The sequence below is a fragment of the Talpa europaea genome (assembly GCF_964194135.1).
Source record: "Talpa europaea genome assembly, chromosome: 11".
Lineage (NCBI taxonomy): Eukaryota > Metazoa > Chordata > Mammalia > Eulipotyphla > Talpidae > Talpa > Talpa europaea.
This window is the reverse complement of record NC_140078.1, coordinates 14,652,129-14,670,990: the sequence shown is the minus strand read 5'-3', so window position 1 is coordinate 14,670,990 and position 18,862 is coordinate 14,652,129. Positions and strand designations below refer to the sequence as shown.

General features: G+C 49.4%; 1 protein-coding gene across 2 annotated transcripts in view; it reads left to right on the top strand.

The window, feature by feature from the left end:
- Nucleotides 1-13,590, top strand: part of PPP1R16B (protein phosphatase 1 regulatory subunit 16B) — a gene marked incomplete at both ends in the record, with an annotated part of 63,174 nt that extends 49,584 nt beyond the window's left edge. Inside the window, 8 exons of one of the 2 annotated variants that reach the window (XM_084247957.1) lie at nucleotides 2,258-2,403; nucleotides 5,477-5,580; nucleotides 7,163-7,287; nucleotides 10,461-10,586; nucleotides 11,124-11,199; nucleotides 11,895-12,024; nucleotides 12,149-12,317; nucleotides 13,081-13,590. In XM_084247957.1, coding sequence (XP_084104083.1) covers nucleotides 2,258-2,403; nucleotides 5,477-5,580; nucleotides 7,163-7,287; nucleotides 10,461-10,586; nucleotides 11,124-11,199; nucleotides 11,895-12,024; nucleotides 12,149-12,317; nucleotides 13,081-13,590 — 1,386 coding nt within the window. The remainder of the gene's footprint in view (nucleotides 1-2,257; nucleotides 2,404-5,476; nucleotides 5,581-7,162; nucleotides 7,288-10,460; nucleotides 10,587-11,123; nucleotides 11,200-11,894; nucleotides 12,025-12,148; nucleotides 12,318-13,080) is intronic. The other variant, XM_084247958.1, reaches the window with a different exon arrangement.
- Between the last annotated feature and the right edge of the window lie 5,272 nt (nucleotides 13,591-18,862).

Sequence of the window (18,862 nt, the reverse complement as noted above, 5' to 3'; positions counted from 1 at the left end):
TAGCTCAGGGAGCTGAGGCTCAGGGACAGCACTGTCCGGGAGAAGTTTCTACAGCGGTGGAATGTTCTGTGCCTCTCCTTTGCCCAGCATGGTGCTTCTAGACACATGTGGTTGTGCAGCACTGGAACTGTTCTAGGCATTAATCGAGACAGCGTGGGCCCAAGGGTTAGCCAGGCTCGCCGCTCCTGGACCACCTTGGAAAGCCCTAGCTGGTGTCTGGGAGAGTGGGACATTATTACGCTGTTGTCTGGCTGTTGTTGTGATTGTCACTGCTGCTCTGACACATGAAGCACTTTGCACGCCACTGAAACAGTGTGGGTTTCTTCTCTTGGCAACAGGAAGCCTCCGAGGTTTGTAAACTGAGAGCAGCAGGACTGGAGCAATGAGGAAGCCTGTGGTGGAGGGTGTGCAGGGGGAGCAGCAGGGAGGCGGGAGAGATGGGGAGCCTCCACCAGGCAGTGGGGATGGGGCAGCGATGCAGAGATGGGATCCACCCTGTGGTAGGGTGGATGGGGCAAGTGAGGGGGTGGAAGGAGCCAGCCAGCTGCCAGGTGCCAAGTCCTACGGTGGGGGAGGTGGGAGGAGAAGTCAGCCCCCTCCTCCAGGCACTGCCCACGATGGGCAGCCCTGCACCTAGACCATGCTTGGGCCATGATTCCCAGGTGTTGGCTGGCCCAGCCCCCAGGAGCCCTCTCACCCAACTAGAATCCTGGGTGCACTATCTCCCCCCCTTTTGACTTGAGGTTCCCCTACAGTCCTCGTTTTCTGCAGCCTCTAAGAATGGGTTTTCTGATCTCCCTGTTCCATGACCCCAGGGGCTGGGCAGCTCTTCCTCTCTCCCTTCCGCAGGGGTTCCCCCACCTCTCTCCAAGTGACAGTCTGGGATCCTGCACTTGTTGCCACTGCCTCACTCTGGTGCCTTTGGCGCCCTCTGCTGCCTCTTATTGCCACTGCCTGCTTCTCCTGATGACCTGAGGCAGTGCCAGGCCTCGCTGGGTCCCCTGTGGACCCCTGTACAGGGATATGCACTTAGAGCCAGCCAATGCCAGGCTAGCTGGTATGGAAAGAGAACCTGGGTCTCTGGCACCAATTGTGCAAATGACTGTTCCTTCCCCACATGTCCTCGTGTCTCTGAGCTCTGACTTCACTGCTGATGGGGGTGGGGGTTATGGCATCATCCATCCCCATTCCCACCTGCAAATGCACCCCCACTCCTTCTGCTGGCACCCAGTCACATCTCCCCATGCCCACCATCACTCCTGTAGGCCAGGACACTGTCATCTTATAACTGGGTGCCTCTAAAACCCTACTCCGAAAGCTGTGTGCTTGCAACCTGCTTTCCACATACAGGCAGAGGATGGGTTACAAAAGATGTTTTAAGTCTGATCATGCTGCTCCTGTGAGTATAACTCTGCAGTGCCGCCCATTGCACTGAGGACCGTGCCCTCAGGAGGGGCAGCGCTCAGCACAGGTCCTTTGCTTCCTTCTCTCCTGGCTTCTCCATCCTGCAATAAAATGTGACTCCTGGCTTCTCTCCTCTGTCCTGGCTTCTCCCTCTCATGGCCCTGGGTTGAGGCTCCTCTGTCCCCTTGGGATCCTTCACTTACTGTCCCTAGAGTTTGTGGGCTCTCATGGCTGCTGGAGCCCTGCATCTCTTCAGGGGGGCTGCAGGCTCCTGACCCATGGCTGAACACGGAGTCTGGGCCCCCTGGAGCCCTCATGAAGAGCAGGTTCTTTGAGGGGGAGGCTTGGTCACTAAATCCTGGGTCAGAAATTCCTAAATCAGAGCTTTCAAGCTATGATCCAGAGACACTGCCTGGAAGGGGGACCCCAATCACTGCTCCCCACCCTGGCCAATGACACACACTTGCTTTAATCTGAGCAGCTCTGCTTGAATTTATTGTATATGTAAGTTCCAGTTCTTCATACAATTTTGTTTGAAGAAAATCTTCTGAAATTTAAAAGAAAAAAGGGCTTAAAGCTTCGTTTAAAATTATGTTCCATTCCACTAACACTTACAGAGTATTTTATAGCTGACTTTTAAAATATTATATTTTTATGTTATATTACCAACTCAGTCACAAGAGAACAGGCTCAGAAAGGCTTGGTGACGTCCCAGGATCATGCAGCATTTAAGTCACGGCACTGGATTCCAGCTCAGGCAGTTTGACTCACTGTCCTCATGGAGGGGGCCCCAGTGTGTCCACTCCAGAAGTCGGGCCTTGCTGGAGCTGACTCTGCCTGTGTCCCCTCACAGTGCTGCATCGACAACTTTGAGGAAATTGTCAAGCTGCTCCTTTCCCATGGTGCCAACGTGAATGCCAAGGACAACGAGCTGTGGACACCCCTGCACGCCGCAGCCACCTGTGGGCACATCAACCTGGTGAAACTCCTCGTTCAGTAGTACGTGCCCCCCCACCCCAGAACAGCCTCCTGCCCTTCTATTTCACCCAAGTTCTTTTTTCACTGTTTCCTCTTCCATCCCTTCCTCCCTCCCTCCCACTTAGTGCCCACAAACTCTCTTCTCTTTCCCCCTCTATATCCTCTCTTCGTCTCTTTCTCTCTGTTTCTATCTCCTCCTCTTCCTCCTAATACCCCTTTTCTTTCTCTATCGCTGTGTGTCTCTATCCTTTTCTCTCAATCTCTCTCTCTCCTTCACTCTTGCATGTACACACCATTTCTTCCCTTTCACTTTCTTTTTTATCTCAAATTTTGTTATAATAAAAGACACAGAACATAAAATTGACCATTGTAACCATTTTTAGGTGTTCAGTGGTTTTCCTGTGCAACCATCTCCACCATCCATCCCCAGAATTCATCTTCCCAACTGACACTCCATCTCCATCAAACAATAATGTTCCATTTTCTTCACCCCGGCTCTTACAACCACCATTCTACTGCCTGTCCACAAATTTGACTATTTAAGGACTACATATAAGTGGAACCATATAGTGTTTGTCTGTTTGTGACTGACTTGATTTCACTTAGCATGTTCATCCATCTTAGAGCAGGTGTCAGAATTTCTTCTCTTTTAGGGCCAAATAATACTCCATCATGTGTGTCCTGTATTCATCTATTGATGGACACTTGGGTTACTTCTGCACTTTAGTTTTTGTGAGTACTGTTGCTCTGAACACATCTCTTGAAGACCCTGCAGAATTGCTGGATCATATGATAATTCCACTTTTAACTTTTTGAGGAACTACCATATTGTTTTGCACAGCAGCTGTACCTTTTTATAGTCCTATCAACAGTGTACAAAGGTTTCTAGTTCTCACAGATCCTCACTAACATTTATTTTCTGGTTGTTTTTTTTTTTTTTTCATAGTAGCCATCCTAAGGCTACAAAATCACAGCTCATTGTAGTTTTGACTTGCATTTTCCTAATGATTAATTATCTTGAGAATCTTTTCATTTTCTTATTAATCATTTGTATATCTTCTTTGGAGAAATGTCTATTGTCAAGCCTTTCAAATATGGGTTTTATTATGTTGTTGTAATTTCCTTCTATTCCTAGTTTGAGTAATTTTTATAGTGAAAGGTTGTTGAATTTTGTTGAATGCTTTTTCTGTATTTATTGAGACGATCATCTGGTTCTTTTCCTCATTCTCTTAATGTGTAATTACATCAGTTGTTTTTCATGTCTTGAGCCATCCTTGCATTCTAGGAACAAATACCATTTGAACATCATGCACACTCCTTTTAATATGCTGCTGAATTGGTTTTTAGTATTTTGTTGACAATTGTGGCATCAGTGTTAATAGAGCTATGGGTGTGTAGTTGTCTTGTAGTGCCTCTGTCTGGCATTCATATCAATGTATCATTTTTTAAAATCTTTTTTTCAGTGTCCATGAGTCTATATTCATTTCTTCCACTTTCTTTGTGTGTACTTGTTATTCTTGCTATTAAAAAAACAAGCAAACTTCCTTGGCCCTGCCCCCCAAATCCTGTCTACATGCTTTGGGTGAATTTGCTTTGGGTGTTCCGAGCAGCAGGTCTTCCCCAGGAATAAGACCATTTCTATGTCTACAGCTCTGATTGGTCTTTCCTGCCCTGAAATTCTTTCTAGTTTGCTTGGGTTTTATAAACACACAGAAAAGGCAACATTCAATTTCAAGTATATTCAGCTGCATTCATCTGATAATTAGCTCAGGTACCTGAGCTGGTCCAGGCTGGGCACTGGGCACTCAGGGATGCAAAAGTCCTCAGGAAACCAGACAGGAAATCAGGCGATTTCAGTAGCAGAGCTGAGACAAAGCAAGACCAGTAGACTGGGATCCCAGGAGACAAAGGAGAACCTCTGAGTATATATCGGGAGTTATGAAGAATGGCTAAGACAGCTGACTTTTAGCAGAGGTCTTGGCAGAGCAGCAAGAGCCTGTATAATGAGGGGGAAGGGAGGATGAGATGACAATACTGCTGCCCTGGTTCAGAGAGGTAGACCAACTTGCCCAAGAGCACAGGGAAGCTCAGAGAGGCCACAGTGGAGGCTGTTTGGCTCAAGGATTGCCTAGTAACCCATGCCTGCCCCTCTGATGAGAACCTGGGTGTGGCTATGCAGTCTAATTAGTGATAGTGCCTGGAGGAAAAAGAATGATACCAACCTGGCACAGTGGGCCCCCATGCTCATCTGTGCCAGTGGGACCTGGGATTGGAATATATAATCCTGAGCCCCACCCCCAGAGACTTCTTGGGGAGATCTGGATTGGATCCCAGAAATCAGTATTTTGATGGCTCCCAGGTAATTCTGCTGCAGGGCATCCCAGCACCATGTTTGTGAATCACTGACCCAAAGGGTAGACTCTGCCAGGGAGCCCCATGATTCTGTCTTATCCATGTTCTAGTCAGTCTTTTGGACAGAAACTTGGAGGAAGAAGTGGAGGGCCACCACAGAATCTTTTGTATGTAGGCAAAGATGGAAATAGAATGTGGAGAAATGCAAAGATCTGGCATGAGAGATACCAGGTTTGAGTCTTAAACCCTACCATATCTTAACTGTGTGTCCTTGGACAAGTGACTGGATCTATCTGAATCTGTTTCCCCTTGAGTGAAATGGGATGAACAATACTGACCCAGGGGAATTATTAAGAGACTTAAATAAGATGATGTACGTGAAGGACTTAGATCAAGCCTGGCTCTAAGCAGATGCCTGATACTAGTGTTGCTGCTGTTAATGTTATTTTTGTTATTGATACCAGGGAAGGCTTTGACATCCATCCTAAGTTCCTGCCTGCTGGCTCCACAGAGCAGGAAGCTGGGGAGGTCTGCTGGGCTAGCCCTCCTGGAATTATGGCCCCTCGTAGTTGGGGGTCCTGGATCCTGAAGCTGCAGTCTTTGTTGGGCTATCCCATGGTGGGATGGTGGGGGGCTAGGAGGATAGGATTGCACAGTCCTAGGGGGGAGGGCCTGAGAGCAGAGGCAGCAGAGCAAGTCTAGCCACATCCACTTGGCCCTCACACTGACCCTTTCTGTGCAGTGGGGCCGACTTGCTTGCTGTCAACTCTGATGGGAACATGCCCTATGACCTCTGCGAGGATGAGCCCACGCTGGATGTCATCGAGACGTGCATGGCGTACCAGGGTAAGTGTGGGGCAGCGGCCATAAAGTGGGTTCAGTGGGGGTGTTGTGGTGTCTGGGGGAGCGTCCCTTAAGTCAAAGCAGGTGGACTGGTCTTCTAGCCACATGCCTGCCTGCCTTATGCTCAGCACTCAGGACATGGATGGCTCCTCATTATTACCGTTGTCTGTGTGATGAGCAAGATGAGGACACAGAAGGCCCCCATGCAGAAAGAAGGTACCGTTCTTGTCCATGTCGCCCACACAGGCAGGTGGCCTCATCTGGCCTTGTCTCCTCATCGTCAGCTGCGACAATTCAGTAAACATTCACGATAAAGTGATATATTCCCATTTGGGAAGATAAAATGTCCAGAACATTAACCGTGCCTGCTCTGTGCCAGGCACTGCGCTGGCTGCCAGGGACCCAGATAAACAAGATGTGGGCTGTTCTCAGTTCACAAATGAGCTTCAGAGAGGAAACAAATGTGGCAATCACAGAGACCTGCCCGCTCCTCTGTCCCCACCCCCCGCTCCACACATACACTTCTGAAGCGCCTCTTCAGAAATACAGCTCAAATGCAGACCCGGGCCGTGCCCCAGGCTGCTGTGCCAGGATGGCTGTGATATGTGGATGAGGTCTCTCCCGCGTCCCCCTTCCCCCAAGGCTTTTCCTGCCTACCTCCTGCAGAAGTTCTTCATCTGGACCCCTTCTCAGTGTGATGTCTTGACATGTGGTTCTCCGAATTATAGGATTATAAAGAAAACCAATTATATTAAAATACAACTATCAAAATATTTTGCAGCGTGTAATATAGACTTTTTTAATCCATGAAACATTAAGATAACGTGATATGACTGTGCCTACTGTTTCTGTTGATGATGAGGCCACAGGCACTGCTGAATTTGTGGGTTTTGTTTGAATGGAAGGAAATTTGATTTCATTTAAAGGTTAGTGAAAATAAACATGTCATTTTTTTTCTCCTTTCAAGTTTACAGACCTCCCCCAAACTCTCTCCATGAATGCTTGCTCTTAGAGACCTTTTCATAGAGCATGTCACTCTCTTTAAATACCATTAGTAGCTGCTGGTTAACACTTAAACTTTTTTGGCTATCAACTATATTTCTGAGCCTATCTACTACAATTTATTCAACTCTCCATTCAAAATTCTATTTTCAGCAGTTCGTCCATTCACTGAGCATTGTGCCTGGGACTACAAACAAAGCCACGAATGAGACAAAAAAAAAAAACAAAAACGAATAGGTTCAGACAGGGTGGTGAGGGGAGGCCAACTTGGCGACAGGGCGATGGGGCTGGAACTGAAGGATGAGATAGAGCCAGTGATTTGAGCACTGGAGGAAGACAGGTGAATGGCAGGGATTTCAGGTATAAGAACAGCATATGTAACAGTAATTGATGTTAATAGTGTCCGCTGGGGCCCAGGTTGGAATGGGCCTTGTTCTAGTATATAGTTTATGTTTATCAGGCCTGGGAGACAAGTATCTATCCACTCCCTTGACTGCCAGGGCCTGGGGAGCAGGAGCCTTGCCCCTCCATCTGTCCTTCCTTTCCTGGGAATACTGAATGAGTCCCCCCTTTTCCACTGCAGGCATCACCCAGGAGAAAATCAATGAGATGCGGGCAGCTCCTGAGCAGCAGATGATAGCAGACATCCACTGTATGATCGCAGCAGGCCAGGACCTTGACTGGGTAGATGCCCAGGGTGCCACACTGGTGAGGAGAGGGGCCAGGCTGGTTTGAATTCAGGGCTGGGGGCAGGGGTCATTATCAGAACCTGGAGCAACTAAGCCAAACTGGGCCAGCCCCCAGTAGAGGTCAGTTCTAGACAGCTGAAGTCTGTTTGTGGCCTTGGACCTCCTCCAGACTCCCTTGGGGCCAGGGTTGCCCCAGAATATGAAGTTAGCAGAGCAGGGTTCAGCCTCTTTGAGAACCTGCCACTCTCAGTAGGAGACTGGCCTCTGCTGTCTACCTGTTCTGTCTTCTTTACCTCAAATTCCAGGTGTCCATACTCAGCTCATTATTTCTCCTCTTCCAATGATATCCTTCCCTTCGGGACTAGTGCCACCATTTATAAGCCCACCCATGTCATCTTGCTTTGCACCGGTCCATTCCTTTGCCTCAGTGTCTCCCCTCCTAACCTTCTGCCTTGCCCCATCAACAATCCCTGATATTGCTACGGTAGCCTCTCTTTGGGCTCCCTGACTTGAGTCCAGACACTGCCAGCCAGCCAGCACACAAACACATACCTCCCTAGTGCCACCTACATTACTAGACTTTGGAAATAGGGAACAATTGAACCTTCTCTCTTAGATCTGCCCAGTTAGCTCCACTCATCCTATCTGTTCGAGTGTCCTTGACTAGGGAATCCTGTCCTCTCTTTAGGCTCTCACAGCATAAAGCAGCCCAGTGTTAGGGAGATCTTCTTCTGCAGCCTCTAAACTGAAACTGAGTTTGGTCCCATCCCACCCCATGGCTGCCCTGGACTTGGGCTTTGGGCTGGTCATCAGTACCCAGGGAGGGTCTTGGGATTTTTTTTTTTTGTGTGTGTGGAGAGATATCTAAATCTGGATTCTATGGATAAGAGACACAATCACATTAGTGATATTTTTTACTGCCTAAACAGTGAAACAAAACACTACAACATTATAAAGCATTCTATAAAATTCTGGCACTGATTGGTGATATTTTAGCCGACATCCTAATGTTCTGTTACTGAGTTGCTTTAATAGCATCACAGTCTGTGTCCCATTACTGACTTCCATGAGCAGCATGAGACAGCTGGGTGTTTGTCGTGTAGGCCTAGATCCGCGTGCTTTACCATATAAATTGCTATCCACAGAGTAGCTCATTCTGATGAGATTCACCTCTTTTATTTTTAACAAATAAAAAAGGTATCAACAGACTTCACGAAGCATAATTAACAGGCTAATCGAAAATACAGTACTACACAGGTAGTGCTTGTCATTGTACTTTTTTGGTCTCCCCAGTATTTAAATACATCTTGGCAGGACACAACAGTAGTTATACAATGCCTTTGTGATCGTTGTACTCAATGTTGTAGATCACATATTTTGAAATTCCCCCTTTGAATTACAAAAATAGCAGCAAGTGAGTGTAGAGTTGGTTTGTGTTGAAAATGAAGGACAGTTTTAGCAAAAAATGACAGAGACATGAGAGCACACAAGTAAACTTTTCCATGTGATTTTATGGGTGAAATTCACCTACTAACTCTTTCTGATGCTATTCACTGTGGCGACGTCACAACAGTCTTGCTAGTTTCTGATGACCCGTGTGTATCCAACTTCACTTGAACCGACGATTATCTTAGAAAGTGAAATAGTCAGAATTTTTGCTTTTGGTCTTGGGATCTTGAGCTCATCAGGCAGGGCTCACTGAGTACCCTCTACACCCTAAGGCCTGAGCTGGTGGTCCAGAGGTGACCACTGGGCACCCCCACAGGGTTCCTGAGCCCTACTCTCATGCTCTTTTCTACCAACTGGGTCAATGCTCAGATCTGCTCAGCCCAGTGCTCCAGGATGGAGTCCAGTTGTGAGAGGGAACTGCAGTGCTAAGTCAAGACCAGGCCATACCAGCACATCATCCAACCTGCTGGTGCTCCTCTGGGGCTCACTGGGCCCTCCAGGGCTGTGCTTCTCTGTCCCATTGGTTGGGGTGCTGCTGACCCCGAGCCCTCTGGTTGCCTCTGATATCCTCCCAGCCAGTCTTCTGTGGGCCTCCGAGGGCTCTGACCTCTCTCTCCCACTTGGACTGGGCTCTGACTTATCTTTGCCTCATCTTCTCGTTCCTTTGCTCATTCCCTGGTGCTCCTTGTTCTAACCTAGGGGCTTCTGACCGTCTGAGATACCATGTCAGTATCACTTACTGGATGCTTATCCCATATGAAATATTTTATGTATTTTCTGGGAAATTGAGCAAGTGGAACAACCAAGCTCTGCAGGTGGCTTCATCCCCAGAGGCCTGAACGGTGCAGGTAGATTGGGACCTCAACATGGGACTTGCCCTTATTGGATGTATTGGCTATCTATTGCTGCATAAAATGCTACCCCCAAACTTGGCATCTTTAAGCAATAATAAACTTTTATTATCTTACCCCATTTTCAGTGGGGTAGGAAATTGGGAACAGTTTAGCTGGATGGCTCTTATTAGGGGTCTGTCATGAGGTTGCAGTTGTGATGTTATCAAGGGCTGCAGAATCTAAAGAGTGGACTGGGCTGGAAGATCCACTTTCAGGGTGGCATACCCCTGGCTGGCAAGTAAGTGCTGGCTGTTGGCTGGAAGTCTCAGTTTTCACCACCATAGGGCCTCCCCTCAGGGCTGCTTGAGGGTCTTCACAACATGGTGGCTGCCTCTTCTTAGAACGATGGATCCAAGAGGCCAAGAGATTGAAGCAACAATGCCTTTTAATGACCTCACTGCAGAAACCACATCCAGCCATTTCACGATAACCAATTAGTTGGAAACTACTCATTTATTCTGATCCACATTCAAGAGGAGAGGAATTATTCATCTTTTAAAGGGAACTGTGTCAAAGACTTTGTAGTCACATTTTAACACCACCATATTAGACCATAAGACCCCCTTCCACGGGTCTCGGTGCATAGTAAGGAATTAGTAAGCTCTCTTGCCTTAACTGCAGGGGCTCTAAGATCAACCAGAGGGGAGAAGAGCTTACCTCTCTGTCTTACCTTCTAGGTCCATAATTGTAGACTTAACAATCCTGCAGTGTGGATGGTATTTCCGTCTCATTCTATTCCATGCTACTCACCCCCAAAATGATCTGGGACTTGGGTAGGGTATGGGCAATCCTGCTTCCAAATGTGGGACCAGCCCCCATCAGGAATGCTCACTTCTTTCCTTTCCTGCAGCTGCACGTAGCTGGAGCTAATGGCTTCCTGCGGGCAGCGGAGCTCCTCCTGGACCATGGAGTGCGTGTGGATGTGAAGGACTGGGATGGCTGGGAGCCCCTGCACGCGGCTGCCTTCTGGGGACAGGTAGTTCTCATCCACAGGACTGAGGGGGAAAGCACAGGGTGAACCTGCTGCCCTTTGGACTGGCAGTTGTTTCATAAGAACACAAGACCTACTTCAATGTTGACTATAGCTGGTTTGTGGGATATGAAAAGGTTTAGGGAGCTCCACAAAATGATTGAGACATTATATCCCAACAAGATGATAATGACATTTGCCAAATTAGAAAATTCTCCATGTCTCTGCTTTGAGTAGTTTCTCCATTGGTTGCCCAGATAGAAAACTCTGATTGTACCTTTTACAACCACTCCTTAGCTCTAGACAGCTCTAGAGTTACGATTGACTCCTTCTGAACCTTGGCATGGTCCAGGTGTGCTGGAAGATGGTCAAGCCCATTGCATTTGCTAGGATTCCTGGCTCTAGGATTCAGAGCCTTCCCTGGAAATCACCTTAGCTTCCACCATTCTGGGATCACATCCTAAGAGTCCTTGGGCACTCTATCCAGCTCCTACACTTTCTGAGCATTGGGCAGGGAACCTTGGGCATATTCCTGTATTTCAGATGCAGATGGCAGAGCTATTGGTGTCCCATGGGGCCAGTCTCAGTGCTAGAACATCCATGGATGAGATGCCAATAGGTGAGTCCAATGCAGCACCTGGTACACAGTAGGCATTCATCAGTTTTTGATGGTTAGTGGGATAAATGGTTGAATATATGACTGGACACATGGCGGATTGGTGTGTAGATGGATAGAAGGATGAATGAATAAATTAATGGATGATAGATTAGTGGATGAATGGATGCATGGATGCGTGGATGAATATTCAGGTGAGTGGATGGATGGATAAGAAGAGGGTGGGTAGAGGATGAATCTGTGGATGGATGATTAGATCACTGAATCAGTAGGTAGATGAATGGAAGGATTACATGGTGCGAGTGGTGAGGAAGATGCGGATTTCTCGGCATCTCCACATAATGGCTTGCTTGGTCTCCATGGGTACCTGCTTGTTTCCTTGATACTTCTTTTATCAGTGGAGAGTTGATGACTCCACTTGGAAATTCTCAACTCTCAAAGGTGTATGACGCCTTTGTTCATGGCTGGGAAACTTATGAGTTGTAACTGTGCATGACCCTGGACCTCCTGTTCTAACTCCCCTTAATGGATTGGGGTGTACCCCTGGGAAATAAGGCTGGCATTATTTTCTCCCAGCATGCCCCTTAAAACACTAGGAGTTTCAGTGGGTTGGGGTGGCAGCTCCCTTGATCTGGAAGACCCTTGGAGGCCACAGGCCCCTGCACCGACCCCAACAATGCACTCCTCTGCCCCTTCAGACCTGTGTGAGGAGGAGGAGTTCAAGGTCCTGCTGCTGGAGCTAAAACACAAGCACGACGTGATCATGAAGTCCCAGCTGCGGCACAAGTCGTCCCTGAGCCGGCGGACGTCCAGTGCCGGCAGCCGCGGGTGAGTTGGTGGTGGGCCAACCGGGGGGCCCGCAGTCTGTGTCCTGCTACTGACTTCCACGAGCAGCATGAGCAGCATGGGCCAGGGTGGCACAGCGTCCCAGCAGCCCCTCTCTCCCCCCCAGGAAGGTGGTGCGTCGAGCCAGCCTGTCGGACAGGACCAACCTGTACAGGAAAGAGTACGAGGGGGAGGCCATTCTGTGGCAGCAGCGCAGTGCGGCGGAGGACCAGCGCACCGCCACCTACAACGGGGACATCAGGGAGACCAGGACGGACCAGGAGAACAAGGACCCGGTGAGTGGCCTCACGCTCTGCCCCGGTGTCAGCCACCACTTCGGGAGGAGGATGGGCCTGGCCTGGCCTCACCTCTTCATCTCAGAGCCTCCGAGGGAGGCTGGTGGGGATGAGCCAGGACACAGGGGAGACAGCATAAGTGACCGAAACCCATCTGAAACCACCTTACACCAAAAAAGGGCTTGGCTAACTTGTGACACTGAAAAGTCTGGGCCCCCTGAGTCCTGGGGCTACAAAAGCATCAGGATACAGTCTCTCTCTCTCTCTCTCTCTCTCTCTCTCTCTCTCTCTCTCTCTCTCTCTCTCTCTCTCTTTCTCTCTCTCTCTGTGACAGAGTCTTCCTTTGTGTTGGCTTCACTGCCAAGCAGACCCCTTGAGTTGGCGCCCAGCCTCCAGCTGACATCTTTCTTACCTCCCAGTAGCTAGAGAAACAGGACTTCTTTCCCCTAATCATCTAGCAAACATCTGAGAACTGAGTTTCACTGAACTAGCTAGTCAAGGATCCATCCCTGAACCTATTATGTAGTGAGCCGGTTGACTGTCTAGACCTGGAGTCTCGTCCAGCTTCTGGGGCAAGCATGGGACTTGGTCTGCTCCACTGGAGCACAGAGCTTGTGAGTTCCCCGAAGGGATGTGGAGTATTGGTACCCAGGCAGGGAACACGGAGAACAGGCCTAAACAGTAATGCCCTCTGCAAAGGTGCAAGCAGATCGTGGCTTCAGCTCCTCTCGCTGGCTGGTAACAGTGTCTTTCTCTCCCTCAGAACCCCAGGCTGGAGAAGCCCGTGTTGCTCTCTGAATTTCCGACCAAGATCCCCCGAAGTGAAATGGATGTACCTGTTGAGAATGGGCTCCGGGCTCCAGTCAGCGCCTACCAGTATGCGCTGTCCAACGGGGATGTCTGGAAAGTGCATGAGGTGCCCGACTACAATGTGGCCTATGGCAACCCCGGGGTGGCCGATGCCACCCCGCCCTGGAGTGGCTACAAGGAACAGAGCCCCCAGACGCTTCTGGAGCTGAAGCGGCAGCGGGCGGCAGCCAAGCTGCTCAGCCACCCCTTCCTGAGCACCCACCTGGGCAGCAGCATGGGCAGGACGGGCGAGGGCAGCAGCGAAGGCAAGGCCCCCTTGATAGGAGGCAGAACTTCACCGTACAGCAGCAACGGGACCTCAGTGTACTACACGGTCACCAGTGGAGACCCCCCGCTCTTAAAGTTCAAGGCCCCCATGGAGGACATGGAGGAGAAGGTGCATGGCTGCTGCCGCATCTCCTAGTCTCTGTGTGATGGAGAGAGTAGGGGGGAGGCGGGTGTTGCTGGAATCTAGGCCAACCCAGCAGCCTTGGCTGGGGAGGCTTCAGGGGGCAACTGGGGTGGTGGGGGGAGGTGGGCTCAGCATTCCAGAGGAACGCTGAGCCCACCTCTCACTCAGCGGCCCGTCGCATCTCCACTTCCCATGGTCTGCTTCCCGCTGCATTGTCTCATCAGAAACCAGGCCCTTGGTGGCTTCATGACGCCCCCTGCTGTTAGTTACGGAAGGGCAGGCTGGCGTTCTGGTTCTGATGTGCGTAAGGGCTTCTTTGGACCAGTACTCGCATGTCACATATAATTAACACACACACGCTCGATCAACATGTGCAGGAATGACACAGCTGGGCTCATGGGAAGCAGATGAGACTGGGAATTTGTAAGCTATTTCTAAGAGGATCAAGGTGAAGTCTCAGAGTCTGATACCACTGCCAACATGTCTTTAGCAGGGACGGGGGCCTGCTAAACTGAGACCCAACGTCTTGCCCAGAGTCTTACCAGGATTTGGGCCTCCATCCACAATTGACAGGAGCAGAAAGTCCTCTCTGTGTTCAAAAGGAGCCATGAACCCACATGGGCTAGATGGGATGGGCACAGGCCTGCTCGCCTCAGCCTTGCTCATGTTGGGACTCACCTGTGGGACTGCCCAGATACCAGGGTGGGAAAACAGGCCATTGCACTCCTGGAATAGCTCCAACCACATTTTTCCTCTTGGGTGCAAGTATCAGAAAATGGAGGAGAGGAAGGGGAGCAAAGTTAGTGTTTCCCAAGGGGTATTTGATTAAAAATCTATTCTAGGCTGTAAAACTCCAGGCAGGAAGTAACTGCATTTGCTTGCATTCGTGGATTGTATCCTGATCATTAGGTTTTACTGATGGGTATTAGAACGAAGCTGTGTGAGAAGCTGCCTTTGGAAAGGCTTTCTAGGGAGAGGGGTGAGTTCATGTTGTCAATTTCGACAAACATCTCTGGTAACCAGAGATTAATTTTCAGACTGTTCCAATCCAGCCTATTTTATTCAACCCTCTGTGGACTGAGCCATCACAGTGAGGGGCTGCTGGGGCCCCCACCCCTCCCAAGTGAATGCTCAAGACCCTTGGCCCAGCTTTGCCTTTCTGGAATGATTGGTGAAACCAGTTGGCCAGTTGGTCCTTGTGGACTCCTCCCTGGCCCCAGGGCTGCCAGCCTGCTTCTGCTGCAGCAGTGATGCCCTCATGCCACAAATCCAAGGTGCCCATGGCAACACCCTGCACAGCACTCAGTAGAGAGGTGGTGGGTCTCCCTCTGGCCCTATAATTTCATAACCCCAATCTCCCTGATGCTGGGAAGGGAGGGCCATGAGGGGCAGGCTGCTGACCCCTCTTCACTGCATTCTCTCATGAGCCCCTTTGAGTGCACAGCCCACGAGCTGGTGCAGTCCACAGGCTCGGCCAAAACCCATTGGTATAACTAACAAGCTGCAGGTTTGTTCCCTGCCCTGTGCGCCTTTTATTTGTCCTAAAACTACCTCCTTGGGGCTCTGGGATTTGGGGGACAAATATGTGTTCCCTTTAGCCCTCTTTTTCTGAGACTATGAAAATTTCCCCTGAGGGCACCTGGGCCAGGAGCTGGGACTGGAGGAGATGGCCCTCCTTTGTGCCACGACTCTGGCTATGGGCTCTGTCTTTTGTCAGCCTCAGTCCTGCACTGTTGCCCTCATGGCTCCTGGAGCCAAGAGTGGGAGCTGGGTGCCAAGGGACCTAACTAATGTTTTACCAGGTACAGGGCTGCTGGGCTAGAGAGCAGGGGCTCAAGGCAGCTGCTGGATGCAGAGTCACAGCACAGGCCATCCCATCCCGACCCCAGGACAGATCCATTCTAGGATCAAGGGGCAGGTCAGGAGACTGTAGACAGGGGTGTATGACTCCTGACCTGCCCCTGTGGTCTGGGGCAGGCTCTCCGTCATCTTAGCCTATGGCCAGAGCAGGGTGGAGTTCATCCAAAAACACATACCTTTGGCTTTAAAACAGTGCTTAGATCAGACTAATACTGAAATCCCTCTTAAGCTGCAAGTTGGGGGCTGCCGAGGGAAGCCACACACTCCTAAGACCTGTGCAGGTTTTTGGATCTGTTTGCTCAGGGGCCAGAATTGAAGGTATTTATTGCCCACTCTGGGCCCTCTGGCCTTCCCTCCCCACTTGCATCCTCCCTCCTAAGTCATTCCTTGCTAGGAAGGGTGGGAATCCCAGCTCATTCTCCAACAGGAGCCAACTAGAGACTTGGGCATTAGCTCATGTTTTCAGTCAGGGATAAACCATTCCCCATTAGGATTCCAAGTACCTGGGGAATTTTCCCTATGGGGCTCCTGGGTTGTCCCTGGAGGGACAAAGCTGGGACAAGGGCCATTCATTTATTCATGCATGTCATTCATGAGTAGCTGTGACATACCAGGCACTATCTTGGTACCTAAGGATGAAGGAGAAACAAGACAAAGTGAGAAGAACTGCTCTTTACAATTTCCATCCCTTGAAACCTCAATAACCCCATTCATTGCACCTGAGACAGGCAGGATAACTGCTTCTAGGTCCCGCATCCCTTTGCTTTCCAGCTCACAGAATCCTTAGAGGAGTAAATCCCTTTTGCCAGGAAACCATTGTCATGATCATCCCTGGATAACATTTGCTACTAAATACAGATGCTGGATCTTGGGTTCCAGACAGATGCCATCCCATCTGGAACTTGCAGGGACAGCTGCTTTCAGACCAGTATCTTTGGGGCACTGTATAATAGCAGTGTGAGATTAGTGACTAGAAGAGTAAGGAGTCTGGAATTTGCTGCCAAATGCCTCTCAGGTTCTGAAACTCATTGCTTCTTGCTCATTTTTGCTCACTTATTCCATAGTCCTGCTGCCCCACCAATAGCTGGGAGGAAAGGCGCTTCTCCTTTAATATTGAAGCATTTCCTCATGAATCTTTATTCTTTTGTTAGGTGTAGATCAGGGAGCTGGTAGAAATCTGACTAGTCGACCAGATGCCCGGCTCCTGCTGAGACCCAGGTCTGGTAGCAGTTCCTGGCATGTTAAAGGAAGTTACTTCTAAAGCAGGTGCCACCTGGCTCACTGTGAGCTCTGGCCCTTTCTTCTACCCTGTGCCCCCAAATAATTGAAACTTGGTGGTTATCACAGTGAGTTTCTGGTCAGTAGCTCAGGGCTGCTAGACCCAGGTCTACTGAAGACAGCAGGATGTCATTCTTCATCAAATGCGCAACATTGGCCAAACTGCTCTGCACTGTTTGATCAATTTCAATAGGCTTAGAAAAAGCTAACAAGGATGTGTCTCCCATCTCACCCCGCCAGTTTGCTGGTTTTGTAATAACATAAGACCATTTTGGTTATTGGTGTCAGATACCTTTTGACCTTGAGCTTCTCTCCCACCTGCTTTCCCAGAGCAGGATCCTGGGGCACTTTCCAGAAGGGTGCGCCTTAGAAGTTTCCCAGAAGGACTGTATATAACCCTTGCTATTGTTGCCTGGATAGCTCCCCTTCCCCGGGACACCCAAGAACAAAGGGTCCTGTGGTCAGTGGAACAGATTCGTAAAAGTGACTCCCTTTGCCAGAAGCTGTCTCCCTCTCCTCCACAGGAATCTCTTGTTGGCCAGAGGGCCTGCTTCCTATGGGCATTGTAAGTGCCACAGTGCGGGGCCTGGCTCTGCACACCCAGAAAAAGTCTGCAGACCCCCAGCCCTCCGCAATAATTCACCAGACCAGAAGCCACTGATGTACAGAGAATACTCAAGAAAAATGTATTTTATGTGAAAAAAGTTAAAACTCTGTATACTGTATCAGCAGCTTTGTGTAAAAATGGCAATCAAGAGAGTCTAATATATTTAAAACTTTTTTTAAAAAAAAAAACCCTCGCGGATCTTTGATATTGTATTGAAGTAACTCCCAGGTAGCTCCTTGCCTGGCGGAAGTGGCAAGCCACCTGGCCAAGACTATGGCTCAACCACACCCCAAAGGGGCACACCTCTGGAGTTGCTTCCAGCTGCCAAGGCCTGTGACAGAATTCGCTGTTAAGAGTTTTTAATTAAGATTATTAAATTCCTTTTAATAACACCTGCTAGTGTGGCTGTGGTCATTGCTGTGAGCTCCCTTGAACTGGGTTGACTTGAATTCAACAAGAGGTAAAGCCTGGGATTGCAGGTGGGTCCCTGCTCCTCACCACAGTGGGCATTCCTGGGGTGGGGGTGGGGGTGGTGAAGAGGGCGCTGCAGAGGTGACACTGGGATAGACTGTCTTTCCGTACTGGAAATGCTGAAACCTGATGAGTTCAAGCAAAGATGGGTGGATGGGAATGACTTTTAGTCTGTCAGATGTTCCCTTTGGGATCAACATGGAGCTCATAGGTATAGATGATTTTTCACACTTTCAAAGGTAGTGTGATGACACCTTTCTATATAACAGGTCTGCCCTCTCCTCTGTTCTGTTCTTGGCATGCTCTGACCTGCCCTGGCCACTTCCCCCCATCCACCCCTGTCTTTCCCATCATAGAGCTTGTAATTGGGAAATAAAATACTGTGCTGCACTTTATATTATTATGACAAGTGAACCTGCTTATTCTCAAGGGCAAGCTATATTCTGTCCCACACCATGGTCCTTGTTTCCTGTGCCCTCCTGAACACTAGATGCCAGAGCAGGGACACCTGGAAGACCCCCAACACAGGTTTTAGAAACTTTACTAACAGGCTGGGAATAGGGAGGCACGGGAAGAGAGAGCAGCAGGCATTCATCCATTTAAAAGGTTTGTTGGTTTGTAAATAATAATGGTAACAGCATTTAGGAAGTACTTTACACATCGACATTGATTTTCTCATTTACACAAAGAAAGTGAGGTCTAAAGGTGGGCTATGGGGTTTAGCACAGTGGAGCTCATGATGACCTGGACAAGCGAGGCCGTGGTTGAGCAGTGGAGACACGGGAATGCTTGGACAGGGCTGTAGAGAGAGGGGAGGAGCTCTGGAAAGAGGCAGTGTAGACAACTCCTCCGAGGTGTGATGCTATCAAAGCGAACAGAGAAAAGGGGAGGAGGCTCTAGAGGAGTGTAGGGTCCAGACAGGGTTGCTTTAAGGAAAAGGATTTCAGCATGTTCCTAAGCTGGTAGGAATAGACTAGTCAAGAAGGGAGACCTATGACCCTTGAGGGAGGGGAGAGCCGCTGGAGAGTTCCCGTTAGTGGTGGAGGAGCTGGATCCCAGCGCCTCAGG